Source organism: Lichenostomus cassidix, unplaced genomic scaffold (genome assembly GCF_008360975.1).
Source record: "Lichenostomus cassidix isolate B80296 unplaced genomic scaffold, HeHo_3.0 HiC_scaffold_789, whole genome shotgun sequence".
NCBI classification, from domain to species: domain Eukaryota; kingdom Metazoa; phylum Chordata; class Aves; order Passeriformes; family Meliphagidae; genus Lichenostomus; species Lichenostomus cassidix.
Window position 1 is genome coordinate 224,300 of NW_028147479.1, and position 18,334 is coordinate 242,633.

Consider the following 18,334-nt stretch of genomic DNA (forward strand, 5'->3'; position numbering starts at 1 on the left):
CTAGGGTGCGGGAATGGGACTTTGGGCCACCCTCGGGATGCGGGAATGGGACTTTGGACCACCCACGGGATGCGGGAATGGGACTCTGAGCCACCCTCGGGTGCGGGAATGGGACCCTGGGTCACCCTCGGGATAAGGGATTGGGACCCTCGGCCACCCTCGGGTGCGGGAATGGGACTTTGGACCACCCCCGGGATAAGGGAACGGGACTTTGGACCATCCTAGGGTGCGGGAATGGGACTTTGGACCACCCTCGGGTGCAGGAATGGGACCTTGGGCCACCCTCGGGATGAGGGAATGGGACCCTGGGCCACCCTAGGGTGCAGGAATGGGACCCTGGATGATCTTAGGGTGCGGGATTGGGACCCTGGGCCACCCTGGGGATGCGGGAATGGGACTCTGAGGCACCCTAGGGTGCGGGATTGGGACCCTGAGCCATCCTAGGGTGCGGGAATGGGACTTTGGACCACCCTAGGGTGCGGGAATAGGACCCTGAGCCACCCTAGGGTGCGGGAATGGGACCCTGAGCCACCCTAGGGTGCGGGATTGGGACCCTGAGCCACCCCCGGTGTCCTCCAACCCCACCAAACCGCCTCTCCCGGGCACCGCCGCCTCCCGAGCACCGCAGAATTCCCAGATTTCTCCCACCCCACGGGAACGGCTGAGGGATGGAGCGGCGCCGTGCCAGCCGCAGCTGCAGCAGCGCCAGGGCTGCGAGGAAACAGCCGCAGCTCCTCTCCCTCCCTCCCCGGCGACAGCGATGAAACCACCGGGACGAGGATTTTTGGGGTGCGAGAGAGGAGTTTATCCCCTCCCGGTGGCTCCTCCAGCCCCGGGCTCAGCAGAGCCGAATTTCCAGCTCGTCGCCGAGCTCTCCCGCCCCGCGCTCAATCAGCATGCAGCTCCCCGCTCGCTAATTACACGCTCCGGGAGCGGAACGCGCCAGCTCCCCGCTGCTGCTGCTCAAAGGGATGATGTGAAACAGGTCGGGGGGAGCTGGATTTCCTCGGGGGGTCTTCCACCCCAAACTGAGCCGCATCCGGTCCCGTTTCAATCGCGGGGATGTGGAGCCGGCCGAGAAGAAGCGACCGCGACCCTATAAAGCTGGTGATCCGCGAACCCCTCCGGGGCGAGGGGAGGAAAAGCCACCCTAGCCACGCGTGCTGAGCTCCTGTCAGCCACCTCCGCGCTCCGGAGATCCCCCCGGCAGCGGGAAGGGGTGATCCCGCTAGAAAACGGCCAACAGCTGCGGTTTGGGGGGCTTTTTGGGGGGTGAAGGGAGCTGCAAACCCTCTCGGCCAGGGTTCTGTGAGAAAAGGGTGTTAATCCTTCCCTCCTGCGGATAATTCCACCTCAATGCCGCAAATCCTCCCTCCCTGACAAAGTTGTTCCTCCCTCTCCCGCAGGTCAGGGATTGCAGCGGCGCATCCCTGGAAAGTGCTTCCCCACGCTGCTTCCAACTAGGTCACTGGGGTGGCCGGAGAGTGCCCAGCTGGGCAGTGCCCATCCCAGCCCGGCGGGACATTGTCCCCAAGCAGCGCGGTGTCCCCTCGCTTACCCGCGGGCGCAGCGCGGCTCCCACGGCGGCCGGGCAGTGGCTCCGAGGGGACGGAGGGGACAGCGGCGCGCTGGGCGGGGGCTGCGGGGGGCTCCTTGGAGGGGCGCAGGGCTCCCACCACGGCCAGAATGCCGCGGTAGATCCGCGCCAGCCCCTCTCCGAGCAGCGGCAGGTTGAGCGAACGCGGTTCCCTTTGCCGATTCATCCACCCATCGTCCCCACCTGCCAGCAGAGGTGTCACCCGAGCCGGGGCCGGAGCCCCGGGCTGCTAGCAGGGCACTGCCATCGCGTCCTTCCCGGGAAAACGGGGACAACGGGGTTGAGGCGACAATCTTCAGGAGCGGCGGCGGCGGGAGAGCTGCGGGCACGCGGAGCTGGGGAAAAACCCCCCAAAAAAACCTCCCCGGCGCTGCCCCGGCTGGGATCCCCCCACCAGCCCGGCGGGTCTCTCTCATCCACAGCAACCTCTCAAGCACAGTTTATCGCTGCAGTCCCATAAATCTTCACGAGGCAGCGGGTCGCGGCGAGTCAGCGGAGCGTGGAAAATCGGCCGAGAAAGCTCTGGCACGAAGAGGGGCCGAGAGGGGAGGGCGGCAGGGGAGTGCGATCGGGGAGAGCGGCGGCCGGGAGGATGGAAGCCCCTCGGAGCGATGCGGCTGCCCCGCGGCCGGCCATTAGCGCGGCCGGAAGAGCGGGACGCTCCCGCTTCCTCCCGGAGGCTGCACTGCCGCACTGCCCGTTCGCTCGGTACCCGCCCGGTGCCCGCCGAGCCCTGCCCGGGGCTAACCCCTTCCCTGCCGGGCGGCAAACGAGCTGCCGGGGGTGGGCGGAGGGGTGGGGGGGAGCGGGAAGAGAGAGTTTAACCCGTGCGCTGCTGCGGAGCTGCGGGAATGACGGGGTTGGGTCTGGCTGGGGGGGAATTCGGGGGGTTCTGGGGTGTTAAAATCGTCCAAATCCAGCTGTGCCGTGGTAAGGGACCTTCGGGGTGTCTCAGGGTCGTTGCTGTCCCCGCCCTGGGCTCAGCCGTGTCCGCTCATTTTGGGATGGTCCAACACCTTCCAGGACCCATCCTCACATCCCAAAAAGTGAGGAAATCTCCCCAAAAAAACCCGCTGGGAGATGCCCAGATGTTCGAGTTCTCCAAGCAAAGCCGTGCCCAGGAGCAGGGACAAGGCAGGTGACAGCCGGGGGACACCGGTGCCACCCCGTCCTGCCACCGCCATGTCCCCAGCCGGGTCCAACCCTCACCAGGTCTGGTCGCTTAAAGCCAATTTCCGGAGGATTTTGTGCCTTTTTTGGGCAGTGGGAATGCCAGCAGCAGACCCAGGATGGGAAATGTGGTCCCGAGGGGTCTGCAGGGTGTCCTTGTCACTCTCACAGCGACACAGCGCTGCCGTGAAACTTCCCCACCCTCCTCTTCCTCCACCAAACCCCCTGGGAAAAGCCAGGTGACGCCAAGGCCACCCGCAGGGGACAATTAACACCCGGCAGGGGACAAAGCTCCCCGGCGATGTCCCCCCGGGGCTGTGGGAATTGTTGTCCCTCTCATCCCCGCATTCCCAAGGATCCCCGCCGTGCCTTTCACTCCCAAATTCCAGCGGAACGGCGGAAAATCGAATTTTGTTGGGAATTTCCCAGGCGGGTTGGTGCGGACCCCACAGAGCCGGGATTGTAGGGACAGGGGCACTGTGCCCGGCGCGGTGGCAGTCCGGATTTTCCGGGGAAATCCTGGGATTCTGCCTGTTCCCAGACTCGACGTGCCCTGGATGGCACCTCCTGCCTGCCCTCATCCCAATAAATTCCCGTTTCGGAGCTGGACTTTCTCCCTGCTCTCATCCCATTAATTCCCACATCGGAGCTGAACCTTCTCCCGATCCATATCCCACTAATTCCCACATCGGAGCTGGACCTTTTCCTTGCCCTCATCCCACTAATTCCCAGATCGGGACTGATCGGGACTGAACCTTCTCCTTGCTCTCATCCCATTAATTCCCACATCGGAGCTGAACCTTGTCCCTGCCCATATCCTACTAAATTCCCGTATAGGACCTGTGCCTTCTTCTTGCCCTAATCCCATTAATTCCCACATCGGAGCCGGACCTTCATCCCACTAATTCCCATATAGGATCTGTGCCTCCTCCCTGCCCGCATTCCACCAAATTCCCATATCGGAGTTGGACCTTCTCCTTGCCCTCATCCCATTAATTCCCACATCAGAGCTGTGCCTTCTCCCTGTCCATATCCTACTAAATTCCCATATAGGACTTGTGCCTTCTCCCTGTCCATATCCCACTAATTCCCATATAGGACCTGTGCTTTCTTCCTGCCCTAATCCCATTAATTCCCACGTCACAGCTGAACCTTCTCCTTGCCCACATCCCATTAAATCCCAGACTGGGACTGAGCCTTCTCCCTGTCCATATCCCACTAATTCCCATATAGGACCTGTGCCTTCTCCCTGCTCTCATCCCATTAATTCCCACGTCAGAGCTGGAGCTTCATCCTCCCATCATCCCACTAATTCCCACATTTGAGCCGGACCTGTTCCTCATCCTCATCCCATTAATTCCCATATAGGACCTGTGCCTTCTCCCTGCCCTCATCCCACTAATTCCCACATTGGAGCTGGACCTTCTCCTTGCCCGAATCCCACTAAATTCCCATATAGGATCTGTGCATCCTCCCTGCCCTCATCCCACTAATTCCCACATTGGAGCCGGACCTTCTCCTTGCCCGAATCCCACTAAATTCCCATATAGGATCTGTGCATCCTCCCTGCTCTCATCCCATTAATTCCCACATCGGAGCTGCACCTTCTCCCTGCCCTAATCCCACTAAATTCCCACATCGGAGCTGCACCTTCTCCCTGCCCTAATCCCATTAATTCCCGCATTGGATCTGGACCTTCTCCCTGCCCTCATCCCGCTAAATTCCCGTTTCAGAACTGTGCCTTCTCCCATTAATTCCCACATCGAGGCTGGACCTTCTCCCTGCCCTAATCCCAATAAATTCCCACATCGAAGCTGCACCTTCTCCCTGCCCTAATCCCAATAAATTCCCACATCGAAGCTGCACCTTCTCCCTGCCCGAATCCCATTAATTCCCACATCAGAGCTGTGGCTTCTCCCTGTCCATATCCCACTAATTCCCACATCGGAGCTGCACCTTCTCCCGTCCCTAATCCCATTAATTCCCACATCGGAGCTGCACCTTCTCCCTGCCCTAATCCCAATAAATTCCCACATCGGAGCTGCACCTTCTCCCTGCCCTAATCCCACTAATTCCTACATCGAAGCTGCACCTTCTCCCTGCTCTCATCCCACAAAATTCCCACATAGGAGCTGGACCTTCTCCTTGCCCACATCCCATTAATTCCCACATCAGAGCTGCACCTTCTCCCTGCCCTAATCCCACTAAATTCCCACATCGGAGCTGCACCTTCTCCCTGCCCTAATCCCAATAAATTCCCACATCGGAGCTGCACCTTCTCCCTGCTCTCATCCCACCAAATTCCCACACCGCGACACGAATCTCGCCCCAAACCCCTCCCGGCTGGAGCCCCAGCTGGCATCTCCCCCTGCCGCTGCCCTGCCAGGCGGCTCCTTCCCTCTGCAAGCGCAGGAGCCACCGGATAAATCCCGCATGTCACTTGTCACAACCCAAACCCAGGCAGAAATCCCATCTGGCCGGCGCTGCAAAAAGCAGCAGCCGCTTCCCACCTCAGCCGGGTGTCATCGCGCCCACGCGAGCACATGGAGACGAGTTCACCTCCCCAAAATCCCGGGGATGCGGTGCCAAGGGAACGGCCGGCGCACCTGGGTGCTCGCTCGGAGCGGGGCGGGATGGAGCTGCCCTCGGGCGGGCGAGGAAAAATGAGGAGTGGAGGGTGGGAAGGGAAAATCGCAGTCGGGAAAGATTGGGAATTCATCCTACTGCCCTCGGCCAGCGAGAAAAATGAGGAGAGGAGGGTGGGAAGGGAAAATTGCGGTTGGGAGAAACGGGGAATTCATGCTGCTGCCCTTGGCCAGCCGAGGGAAAATGAGGAGAGGAGGGTGAAAAGGAAAAACGCAGTTAGGAGAGATGGGGAAATCTTCGAGGAGCAGAGGGTAGGAGGACAAATCGCAGTTGGGAGAGATGGAGAATTCATCCCGCTGCTCTTGGCCAGTGAGAAAAACGAGGAGCAGAGGGTGGGAAGGAAAAATCGCAGTCGGGAGAGACGAGGAATTCATCCCTCTGCCCTTTGCCAGCCCAGGGAAAATGAGGAGAGGAGGGTGGGAAGGGAAAATCACAGTTAGGAGAGACGGGGAATTCATCCCGCTGCCCTCGGCTCGCTGGGAAAAAACGAGGAGCAGAGGGTAGGAGGACAAATCGCAGTTAGGAGAGATGGGGAATTCATCCCGCTGCCCTCTGCCAGCCCATGGAAAATGAGGAGTGGAAGGTGGGAAGGAAAAACGCAGCTAGAAGAGAAGGGGAAATCTTCCCGCTGCCCTCGGCCAGAGAGAAAAACGAGGAGAGGAGGGTGGGAAGGGAAAATCGCAGTTAGGAGAGATCAGGAATTCATCCCGCTGCCCTCAAAACGAGGATCAGAGGGTGGGAAGGGAAAATCGCAGTTAGGAGAGATGAGGAAACCTTCCCGCTGCCCTCGGCTCGCTGTCCAGCCGCCGGCGGAATTCCCGGAGCGTGGAAATCATCCCTGCCCGGGGCAGAGCCGGCGGGAGGAGGAGGAGGAGGAGGAGGAGGACGTGCCCTGGCAAGGGTGGCATCCTCGGCTGGCAGGGCTGTCGCAGGGTTGGGGACGTGCCAGCCGCTGGGGGACACGGGACAAAAATAAAGGCCAGGAGGCGCTGGCCGCAGCAGGGCTTTTCGCGGCTGCGACAGAAGCCACTTTGTGGCCTCGTCCCTCACCCACGCGGCGACCAGAGCCTGGCAGCTGCCGTGGGAATCTCCCCAGGGGAGGGAAACTGAGGCAGGGAGGGGAGTGATGCACGGAGAGAGCGGGTCTGGCTGTCCTGGGGGGCGCTGAGAGGGGAGAGGGTCAAACCAGGGTGGGATTGGGATGAAAACATCGAGAAGATCCTGAGCTTTGCCGGGATTTGGCTGCCGGGTGGGAGGAGGAGGAGGTGAAACTGGTGCCTGATGGGTTTTTGTCCTTTTATTTTAATTTTATACTCTCTTTATCTACATCCTTTATATATAACCTTTTCCCTTTCCCCATTCCTGTACTTTTTACTCCCTGTATCTCAACCCTACATGTTTATCACCCTAGTACCTCTTGCCCTGCTCAGAATTATTTGGGGAAGACGAAACAAACCCCAAAAATCTCAAAAGCATGATGTATAATTTTGAACAGGGCCCCCCATCACTGAGACACGTTTTTGTAAACTGAGTAATCTTTTAAAGATTTCTTTAAATCTTTAATTTAAATCTTTAATTTAAATCTTTAATTCTTTAAATCTTCTTTAAATTTAAATCTTTAAATCTTTAAATTTAATCTGTAAATTTAAGTAATCTTTTGGAGGGGAGGCAATTTTAACAAGGGGGCAATTTCTTCATTTGTTACACTTCTTATTGGAGATTTTTAAATAGGAATTCTAATCTAAGCTGCCCATAAATTGTATAATGGGAATATCATCGGGGCTGGTTCGTCGTTGTGCATCTGAGATCCTATTAAACCAAAACAAAACCCCTTTCCTATACTGCGTGTCTGCATCTAAAAATTTTTTTTACTGGCGATTTAAGGCATCAAAACCACCGTCGGTGTGCTGAGAATCTCCCAAAAAGACCCGATTTGGCTGCCGGCTGGCTCCGTGGGGGATGTGGGGCTCTGACTCAGCCGTGGGGTTCTGACTCAGCCGCAAGTCGTGTGGGGAAGCAGAGCCAGCTCTCCCCCCTCCGTGAGCCTGAATCCCCCCCGAGCCTCATCCTGCCTGGAGCAGCCTGCGGGATCAGCCCGAGGATCCCAGAGCCCAAAATCGCTTCCACAGCTCAGTCTCCATCCCTGTTTTCCCATTTCCCATATCCTCATCCTGCCGGGAGCAGCCTGCGGGATCAGCCCGAGGATCCCGGAGCCCAAAATCGCTTCCACAGCTCAATTTCCATCCCCATTTTCCCATTTTCCCATTTTCCCATATTTTCCCATTTTCCCATATTTTTCCCATTTTCCCATTTTCCCTTATTTTCCCATTTTCCCATATTTTTCCATTTTCCCATTTTCCCATATCGTCATCCTGCCAGGAGCAGCCTGAGCCCAAGGAAGCGGCAGGACTTAGATCCCGGAGCCCAAATCTCTCCCAGAGCTCAGTCTCCGTCCCTGTTTTCCCATTTCCTGATCCTCATCCTTCTAGGAGCAGCCTTTGGGATCAACAGCAAGACCTGGACCCCATAATTCCCAGAGCTCAGTTTCCATTCCCATTTTCCCATTTCCTGATCCTCATCCTGCCAGGAGCAGCATTTGGGATCAGCCCAAGGAAGTAGCAGGACCTGGAGCCCCAAATCACTTCCAGAGCTGAGTTTCCATTCCCATTTTCCCATTTTCCCATATTTTCCCATTTTCCCATTTTCCCATTTTCCCATATCCTCATCCTGCCTGGAGCAGCCTTTGGGATCAGCAGCAAGACCCAGATCCCCCATAACTCCCACAGCTCAGTTTTCATCCCCATTTTCCCATTTCCCGATCCTCATCCTTCTAGGAGCAGCCTTTGGGATCAGCAGCAAGACCTGGATCCCAAATCACTCCCACAGCTCAGTCTCCATCCCCATTTTCCCATTTCCCCATTTCCCCATTTCCCCATTTCCCCATTTCCCCATTTCCCCATTTCCCCATTTTCCCATTTCCCATATCCTCATCCTTCTAGGAGCAGCCTTTGGGATCAACAGCAAGACCCCATAACCCCCACAGCTCGGTCTCCATCCCCATTTTCCCTGAAAATACCAAAATTTTGCTGCTGGGAGAACCAACCCCGCTCTGGGATGATCCCAGCACTGAGCAGTGCCACACTTTGGGGTCACCCCCTGGACACTGCTGTCCCCTGCTCCCCACCCTGGGGAAGTTTCCCTCAATTCAAATCCCAGATTCCTGACCCTAAAAATGGGTTTGGGGTGGGAGGAAATGACCCTGAAAATGGGTTTGGGATGGGAGGAAATGACCCTGAAAATGGGTTTGGGGTGGGAGGAAATGACCCTGAAAATGGGTTTGGGGTGGGAGGAGATGACCCCAAAAATGGGTCTGGGATGGGAAGAAACAACCCCAAAAATGGGTCTGGGATGGGAGGAAATGACCCTAAAAATGGGTTTGGGATGGGAGGAGACAACCCCAAAAAATGGGTCTGGGATGGGAGGAGACAACCCCAAAAATGGGTTTGGGATGGGAGGAAGTGACCCCAAAAATGGGTCTGGGATGGGAGGAAACGACCCTAAAAATGGGTTTGGGATTGGACTAAATGAGTCCAAAAATGGGTCTGGGATGGGAGGAAATGACCCCAAAAATGGGTTTGGGGTGGGAGGAAATGACTCCAAAGATGGGTTTGGGATGGGAGGAGACAACCCCAAAAATGGGTCCGGGGTGGGAGGAAACGACCCTAAAAATGGGTTTGGGATGGGAGGAGATGACCCCAAAAATTACTCTGGGATGGGAGGAAACGACCCCAAAAATGGGTTTGGGATGGGAGGAGATGAGCCTGAAAATGGGTGTGGGATGGAGGAAATGACCCCAAAAATGGGTTTGGGGTGGGAGGAATTTCTCCCTAAAATCCAACCTAAACCTCCTCACTTCCCAAATCCCAAATCCTTTTCCATAAATCCCCACAGCCCAGCCTGGAAATCAGGAAATTATCCAAACCAAACCCACATCGTTCCCAACCCTTTGCCCCACAAGCAACCTCTGGCTGGAGTTTCCCAAAGGCTCAGCTTGGAAAAATCCATGGATTTTTCCCGATTTGGAGGGTTTGGGATCTCAGCAGCGCAGGGACAGCCACGCCACACCCAACCCTCGGCACGGGACACCCAAAAATTCCCAAATTTTGGCACAGGACACCCAAAAATTCCCAAATTTTGGCACAGGACACCCAAAAATTCCCAAATTTTGGCACAGGACACCCAAAAATTCCCAAATTTTGGCACAGGACACCCCAAAATTCCCAAATTTTGGCACAGGACACCCAAAAATTCCCAAATTTTGGCACAGGACACCCAAAAATTCCCAAATTTTGGCACAGGAGACCCAAAAATTCCCAAATTTTGGCTCTATCTGCTCAGCAGCTCCGATCCCTAAATCCCACACCCTCCGGGCAGGATTTGGGTGACGTCACGATAATTTGGGTGACACCACAACAATTGGGGTGACACCACGATAATCTGGGGTGACACCACGATAATTTTGGGGACACCACGACAATTTTGGGGTGACACCACCATAATTTTGGGGACATCACAACAATTTGGGGTGACACCACGACGATTTGGGGTGACACCACGACAATCTGGGTGACACCACGACAATTTAGGGTGACACCACGATAATTTGGGGTGACACCACGACAATTTGGGGGTGACACCACGGTAATTTGGGTGACACCATGATAATCTGGGTGACACCACAACAATCTGGGTGACACCACGACAATTTGGGGTGACACTACAATAATTTGGGGTGACACCACGACAATTTGGGTGACACCACGACGATTTTGGGGACACCACGGTAATTTGGGTGACACCAAAATAATCTGGGTGACACCACGACAATCTGGGGTGACACCACGACAATTTGGGGTGACACCACCATAATCTGGGTGACACCACAATAATTGGGGTGACACCACGACAATCTGGGTGACATCACAACAATTTGGGGTGACACCCCGATAATTTGGGGTGACACCATGACAATCTGGGTGACACCATGACAATCTGGGTGACACCACGAAAATTTGGGTGGCACCACGACAATTTGGGGTGACACCACCATAATTTGGGGTGACACCACGATAATCTGGGTGACACCACGACAATTTGGGGTGACACCACGGCAATCTGGGTGACACCACGACAATCTGGGTGACACCACAACAATTTGGGGTGACACCACGACAATTTGGGGTGACACCACGACAATTTTGAGGAAACGCGCTCGGGGATGGAAAGCCGGTTTTTTTTTGGGTGAAATCCCGCAAGGATTCGCTGCCAGCCTGAGCGGAGCACGGCGCAGGGACGCTGCGGCGACATGTGACACATGGCCCTGCCCGCGGGGGGCGCGGGGACACCGAGCCGGCTCCGTGTCACATCCCACCTCGAGACGCGGCGGGTGACACGAGGACGAGGCCAGCGCTCTGTCCCCGGGGCGGGTGGCACCCCTGCTGTCCCCTGCTGTCCCCTGGTGTCCTGCAGGCCACACGGGGGGCTCGGCAGTGTCCCCCCCGCCCGTCGCCTCCCACCGGCGACAGTCAGAAGCTGTCCAGGCAGCGGCGGTTAGTCAAGCAAAAGGAGGGCAGCGGCAGCTGCCTGCAGCCCTGATCGTCCTCCTCCTCCTCTTCTTCCTCCTCCTCCTCCTCCTCATCCTCCTCCTGCTCCCTTCGGAGCAGGGCACCCAGCACGGCACAGCCCAAGCCATCTGTCCCCACCTGGGTGGGGTTGGGAGTGTCCCCAGGACATCTTAGAGACACCTGGGTGGGGACTGGGAGCATCCTGAGCCACCTGTGTGGGGCTGGGATGATCCCCAGACCACTCTAGAGTCACCTGTGTGGGGCTGGGACTGTCCCCAGACCACCCTAGAGCCACCTATGGGAGACTAGGATGATCCCCAGGACACCCCAGAGTCACCTGTGAGGGGCTGGGACTGTCCCCAGGACACCCCAGAGTCACCTGTGAGGGGCTGGGACTGTCCCCAGGACACCCCAGAGTCACCTGTGAGGGGCTGGGACTGTCCCCAGGCACCCCAGAGTCACCTGGGTGGGGTTGGGAGCATCTCCAGCCACCCTAGAGCCACCTGTGTGGGGCTGGGATGATCCCCAGGCCACTCTAGAGTCACCTGGGTGGGGCTGGGACTGTCCCCAGGCCACTCTAGAGCCACCTGTGGGGGACTGGGAGCATCCCCAGCCACCCCAGAGCCACCTGTGTGGGGTTGGGACTGTCCCCAGGCCAGCCTAGAGCCATCTGTGTGGGGTTGGGACCGTCCCCAGCCACCCTAGAGCCACCTGTGAGGAGCTGGGACCACCAAACATCGCTTTCCAGGGCAGTGTCCACCTGCAAGGAGCTGGGACTGTCCCCAGCTAGCCCAGAGCCCACCTGGATGGGACTGGAACCGTCCCCAGGCTGGGCCATGTGTCCCCTTTCGGGGCAGAACCCACCTGTGATGCTCTAGGACCATCCTCAGACCCCTCCAGACCCATCCACGAGCAGCAAAGGACCATCCCCATCCCACACCATCCATCAGTTCCTGGGCAGAGCCCACCTGTGTGGGGCTAGGACCATCCCTAGACCATTCCAGACCTCATCCATGAGGAGCTGGGACCATCCCCACCCCACACCATCACTTCCAGGCCATACCAGGGTCCACCTGCGTGGGCCAGAGTCCACCTGTGATGGGCTAGAACCATCCTCAGACCCCTCAGACCCATCCATGAGCAGCAAGGACCATCCCCATCCCACACCATCACTCCCAGGCCATTCCAGGGTCCACCTGTGGTGGGCTAGGACCATCCCCAGACCCCTCAGAGCTCATCCACGAGGAGCAAGGACCATCCCCATCCCACACCATCACTCCCCGGCCATTGTCCACCTGTGTGGGGCTAGAACCATCCTTAGACCATTCCAGACCCCACCTCTGATGGGCTAGGACCATCCCCAGACCCCTCCAGACCCCATCCACGAGCAGCACAGGACCATCCCCATCCCACATCATCCATCAATTCCTGGGCAGACCCCGCCTGTGTGGGGCTAGGACTGTCCCCAGGCCACCCCAGAGCCACCTGTGATGAGCTAGGACCATCCCCAGACCCCTCCAGACCCCATCCACGAGCAGCAAGGACCATCTCCATCCCACACCATCACTCCCAGACCATTCCAGGGTCCACCCGTGTGGGGCTAGAACCATCCCCAGACCCCTCCAGACCCATCCATGAGGAGCAAGAACCATCCCAATCCCACACCATCCATCAATTCCTGGGCAGACCCCACCTGTGTGGGGCTAGGACTGTCCCCAGGCCACCCCAGAGCCACCTGTGATGAGCTAGAACCATCCTCAGCCCCCTCCAGACCCATCCACGAGCAGCAAGGACCATCCCCACCCCACACCATCCATCACTCCCAGGCCAGAGCCCACCTGTGTGGGACAGGGACCATCCCATGACCATTCCAAGGTCCACCTGTGATGGGCTAGAACCATCCCCAGACCCCTCAGAGCTCATCCACGAGGAGCTGGGACCATCCTGATCCCACACCATCCATCAGTTCCTGGGCAGACCCCACCTGTGTGGGGCTGCGACCATCCCTGGGTCACCCCAGAGCCACCTGTGATGAGCTAGGACCATCCTCAGCCCCCTCAGCCCCCATCCACGAGCAGCAAGCACAATCCCCACCCCACACCATCCCCACCCCATTCCCCACCCCACCAGGCCCATCGTCCCCTGAAGCCATCCGACCCTACCGCCCTCCCTCCCCTCCCCTCCCCGAGCTCCGTACCCGCGAGCAGCGCGGTCAGCCGGTAGTCCCGGGGCTCGCTGGCTCTGCCCGGCTCCCTCAGCCTCGCCACGGCTCGGGGAGAAGCTCCAGGGGGCTGCTTTGCCCACCGAGGCAGCATCGCGGCCGGGGTTGGGGAGGGGAAGCTGCTCGGAGCGCTGCTCCGGAATCTGCGCGACAAACACACGCAGCTCGTCGCATCCCCTCGCGATGGTCCCGCTGGCCTTTCAAGCCACCCGGTGGCCACGCCGGGTCGCGTCCAGAGGAGCGAATTCCGGGGGGATGAAATGGAGGATTGTCACCCAAGCGGAGCACGGAGGGTGAGCACCGACCTGACCGCGGCCGTGCGGCGGCTGTCACCTCACATCCAGCGCCGCCGCTGTCACCTCACAGCCACCCCGCCGCTGTCACCTCAGTGCCAGCACCGCCAGCGTCACCTCAGAGCCAGCGCCGAGTCCTCCGAGCCGGGGAGAGGAGCTCAGCGAGAGCCCGAGCTAGCCGGAGCTTCCCGGCGCTGTCTGCATGGCCGACATGCCGAATTCCCATCGCTCTTCCCTCTCCCTGCTCGCCGCTTCCTCTCACATCCTTTCCCTGCCTCGGGAACTTTTCCGATTTATCGCTCGGCTCGGCTCGGCTCGGCTCGGCTCGGCTCGGCTCGGCTGGGCTCGGCGCGGCTCGGCTCGGCTCGGCGCGGCTCGGCTCGGCGCGGCTCGGCTCGGCTCGGCGCGACTCGGCTCGGCTCGGCTCGGCGCGGCTCGGCTCGGCTCGGCTCGGCTCGGCTCGGCTGATTCCCGGTTTTCCGTTTTTCCCGAGCTCCCTGGGAGTTTTTATTTTTAATTCCCTCCCTTCCCCTGGAAATGCCAGCTTTGGCCCCTCGGTGGCATCTCACGCGGGCAGTGCCAGCAGCGCCAGCCCGGATTGTCCCCGTGTCGCCGGCACGAGCCGCCCGTGCCGCTCGGGGAGATGTCACCGTGATGTCACCACCGCCCGGAGCTGGCCTGGAGGGTCCAGCGCGGCTGGGGACACCGGGATGTCGCTGATGTCACCAAAGAGCCCAGCTGGGCGGTCAGGGCACAGCCTGGACGGGTCCTGTGTGGACGGAAGTGACCCTTCCCAAAAAATCCCAAAAAATCCCAAAAATTCCCAAAGATTCCCAGGATGATGGGATTATCCCGAAGGGAGTGACCCTTCTCAAAAATTCCCGAAGATTATTAGAATGAGGAATTATCCTGAAGGAAGTGACCCTTCACAAAAATTCCAAAAAATTCCCAAAGATTCCTAAAAATTCCTCAAAATTCCCAAAGATTCCCAGAGATTCCCAGGATGGGGAGAGATTATCTCAAAGGAAGTGATCTTTCCCAAAAATTCCCAAAGATTCCCAGGATGAGGAGATTATCCCGAAGGAAGTGACCTTTCCCAAAAATCCCCAGGATGAGAAATTATCCTGAAGGAAGTGACTTTTCCCAAAAAATCCCAAAGATTCCCAAAGATTCCCAGAGATTCCCAGGATGAGGAGATTATCCCGAAGGAAGTGACCCTTCCCGAAGATTCCCCAAAAATCCCAAAAATTCGCAGGATGAGGAATTATCCTGAAGGAAGTTACCCTTCCCAAAAATTCCAAAAAATTCCCAAAAATTCCCAGGATGAGGAATAATCCCGAAGGAAGTGACTTTTCCCAAAAATTCCCGAAGATTCCCAGGATGAGGAGATTATCCCGAAGGAAATGACTCTTCCCAAAGATTCCCAAAGATTCCCAAAGATTCCCAAAAATTTCCAAAAATTCCCAAAAATTCCCAAAAATTCCCAAAAATTCCTAAAAATTAAAAAAAATTCCTAAAAATTCCCAAAAATTCCCAAAGATTCGCAGGATGAGGAATTATCCTGAAGGAAGTGACCCTTCCCCAAAATTCCTAAAAATTCCCAAAAATTCCCAGGATGAGGAGATTATCCCGAAGGAAGTGACCCTTCCCAAAAATTCCTAAAAATTCCCAAAGATTCCCAAAAATTCCCAAAAATTCCCAAAAATTCCCCAAAATTCCCAAAAATTCCCAAAGATTCCCAGGATGAGGAGATTACCCCGAAGGAAGTGACCCTTCCCAAAAATTCCTAAAAATTCCCAAAGAGTCCCAAAAATTCCCAGGATGAGGAATTATCCCGAAGGAAGTGACCCTTCCCAAAAATTCCCCAAAATTCCCAAAGATTCCCAAAGATTCCCAGGATGGGATTATCCCAAAGGAAGTGACCCTTCCCAAAGATTCCCAAAGATTCCCAAAAATTCCCAAAAATTCCCAAAAATTCCCAAAAATTCTCAAAAATTCCCAGAGATTCCCAGGATAAGGAGATTATCCCGAAGGAAGTGACTCTTCCCAAAAATTCCCCAAAATTCCCAAAAATTCCCAAAAATTCCCAAAAATTCCCAAAAATTCCCAAAGATTCCCAGGATGAGGAGATTACCCCGAAGGAAGTGACCCTTCCCAAAAATTCCCAAAGATTCCCAGGATGAGGAATTATCTCGAAAGAAGTGACCTTTCCCAAAAATTCCCAAAAATTCCCAAAAATTCCCAAAGATTCCCAGGATGAGGAGATTATCCCGAAGGAAGTGACCCTTCCCAAAAATTCCCAAAAATTCCCAAAAATTCCCAAAAAATCCCAAAAATTCCCAGGATGAGGAATAATCCCGAAGGAAGTGACTTTTCCCAAAAATTCCCGAAGATTCCCAGGATGAGGAATTATCCTGAAGGAAGTGACCCTTCCCAAAAATTCCCAAAAATTCCCAAAAATTCCCAAAAATTCCCAAAAATTCCCAAAAATTCCCAAAAATTCCAAAAAATTCCCCAAAATTCCCAAAGATTCCCAGGATGAGGAATTACCCCGAAGGAAGTGACCCTTCCCAAAAACTCCCAAAAATTCCCAAAAATTCCCAGGATGAGGAGATTACCCCGAAGGAAGCAGCAGCAGGCAGAGTCCCAAAAGCCAACCCCACCCGCGATCGGAATTTTGGGATCGATAACGCTGGAAAAATCCCTCCAAACTCAGCTCCAACCATTCCCCAGCCCCGATGTGTCCCCCGTGTCACCGACGTGTCCCCCGTGTCCCCAAGTGCCACTCGGGCCACTTTCAATCCCCGCGGGGATGGTGACTCCGCACTGCCCCGGGCAGCTCTGCCAACTTTTCCGTGAAGAAATTGTCCCTAAAATCCGATTTAAACTCCCCCCGGCGCCTTTCTAAAATCCTAAAATCAGGAGGATTCTCGCATTGTTTTGTCCTCTCACGGTGGAGAGTCTCAGCGCTTCCCGATTTTTTAGGTTTTCCTCATCTTTCCCAGCTTTGAGAATTATTTTTCCTTCCTTCACCATTCCTGGTGTTTTTCTCTGTCCTTTCTGGCACTCTGAGGATTCTGTCGTGGACTTTCCTTTCCTTTTCCCTTTCCTACCTTTTTCCTTTTTCCTTTTCCCTTTCCTTTTTCCTTTTTCCTTTTTCCTCTTTCCTTTCCTTTCCTTTCCTTTCCTTTCCTTTCCTTTCCTTTCCTTTCCTTTCCTTTCCTTTCCTTTCCTTTCCTTTCCCTTCATTTCCCTTTTTCCCTTTTTCCCTTTTTTCCCTTTTTTCCCTTTTTTCCCCTTTTTCCTTTTTCCCTTTTTCCCCCCTTTTCCCCTTTTCCCCTTTTTTTTCCCTTTTTTCCTTTTCCCCTTTTTTCCCTTTTTTCCCTTCTTCGTTTTCCCCTTTTTCCATTTTTCCTTTTTTCCCCCTTTTTCCCTTTTTCCCTTTTCCCCTTTTTTTCCCTTTTCCTTTTCCCCTTTCCCCCTTTTTTCCCTTTTTCCCTTTTTCCTTTTCCCCTTTTTCCCCTTTTTTCCCCTTTTTCCCTTTTCCCCTTTTTCCCCTTTTTTCCCTTTTTTCCCCTTTTTCCCTTTTTCCCCCTTTTTCCTTTTTTTCCATTTTTCCTCTTTTTTTTCCTTTTTCCCTTTTTTTCCTTTTTTCCTTTTTTCCCCCTTTTTCCCTTTTCCCTTTTTTTCCCTTTTTCCCTTTTTTTCCCTTTTTCCCTTTTTCCTTTTACCTTTTTCCCCTTTTTCCCTTTTTCCCCTTTTCCCTTTTTCCCTTTCTTCCCTTTTTTCCCTTTTTTCCCTTTTTCCCCTTTTTCCCCTTTTCCCCTTTTCCCCTTTTTTCCCTTTTTCCCCCTTTTTCCCTTTTTCCCTTTTCCCCTTTTTTCCCCCTTTTTTCCCCTTTTTCCCTTTTTCCACTTTTCCCCTTTTTCCCCCTTTTTCCCCCTTTTCCCCCCTTTTTCCCCCTTTTCCCCTTTTCCCCTTTTTCCATTTTTTTCCCTTTTTCCCTTTTTTTCCCTTTTCCCCTTCTCCCTTTTCCCTTTCCTTCCTCACTCCCGACATTTCTCTCTCTCCTTCTGCCACCCCAAAAATCCTCTCACAGACTCTTTTTTCCCTCCTTTCCCCATTCCCGAGATGGTTTTTTGGGATTTCTCTCCGTCCTTCTGCCACCCTAAAAATTCTCTCACAGGTTCACCAGATTTTGGGAAAAACTGCGAATTCAAGGATGGATTTTCCCTGCTGGGGAAACTGAGGCACGGACCAAAAAAACTCCTAATTTTCAACCCAGGCGGGAAAAGGGGAAAAAAAACTCTGGAGCTTTCCCAAACTCGCCACCAGCCGCAGCCCTGAGTCACAGCTGGCACGGGCGACAACTCACGACACCAGAAAATTCCCCCCAAAAAAAAAAAATTCCTTCTGCTCCTCGCTGAGCGCTCCGAGCCTCTTCCCACACCCCGGGGGATTTTTCCCCTTTTTCTCCCTCATTTTGGGGCAGAAAGGAATCTTTCCCCATCCGTTTATATCAACCTGCGAGGTTGATCTCCAGGAGGAGAGGCAGGAGTTAAAAAATAAAAGATAAAATGAAATTTTATCCAAAAATGAAGAGTTTGGCGACGCAGTTGGGGCGGCGAGTGGCCACCAGAGGTGACAAGGACACGGAGCAGGGCAGCGGCAGGGCTGGGAAGTTTGCCCAGGAAAGGCACTTGGAATAATTCGGGGATGGAATAATTCCCTGGAATAATTCGGGGGATGGAATAATTCCCCGGAATAATTCGGGGATGGAATA

The 18,334-nt window shown here is 55.2% G+C and overlaps 1 protein-coding gene across 3 annotated transcripts in view; it reads right to left on the reverse strand.

Annotated features, from left to right (window-relative positions):
• The window catches only part of LOC146422287 (SRC kinase signaling inhibitor 1-like), a 91,540-nt gene extending 78,118 nt beyond the window's left edge, over nucleotides 1-13,422 (reverse strand). The window contains exon 1 of one of the 3 annotated variants that reach the window (XM_085046661.1): nucleotides 13,235-13,422. In XM_085046661.1, coding sequence (XP_084902787.1) covers nucleotides 13,235-13,352 — 118 coding nt within the window. In that variant the 5' untranslated portion in view covers nucleotides 13,353-13,422. Of the gene's footprint in view, nucleotides 1-1,558; nucleotides 2,285-13,234 lie in introns of those variants that run through there. The other 2 variants (XM_085046658.1, XM_085046660.1) reach the window with 2 other exon arrangements.
• Nucleotides 13,423-18,334: the final 4,912 nt, after the last annotated feature.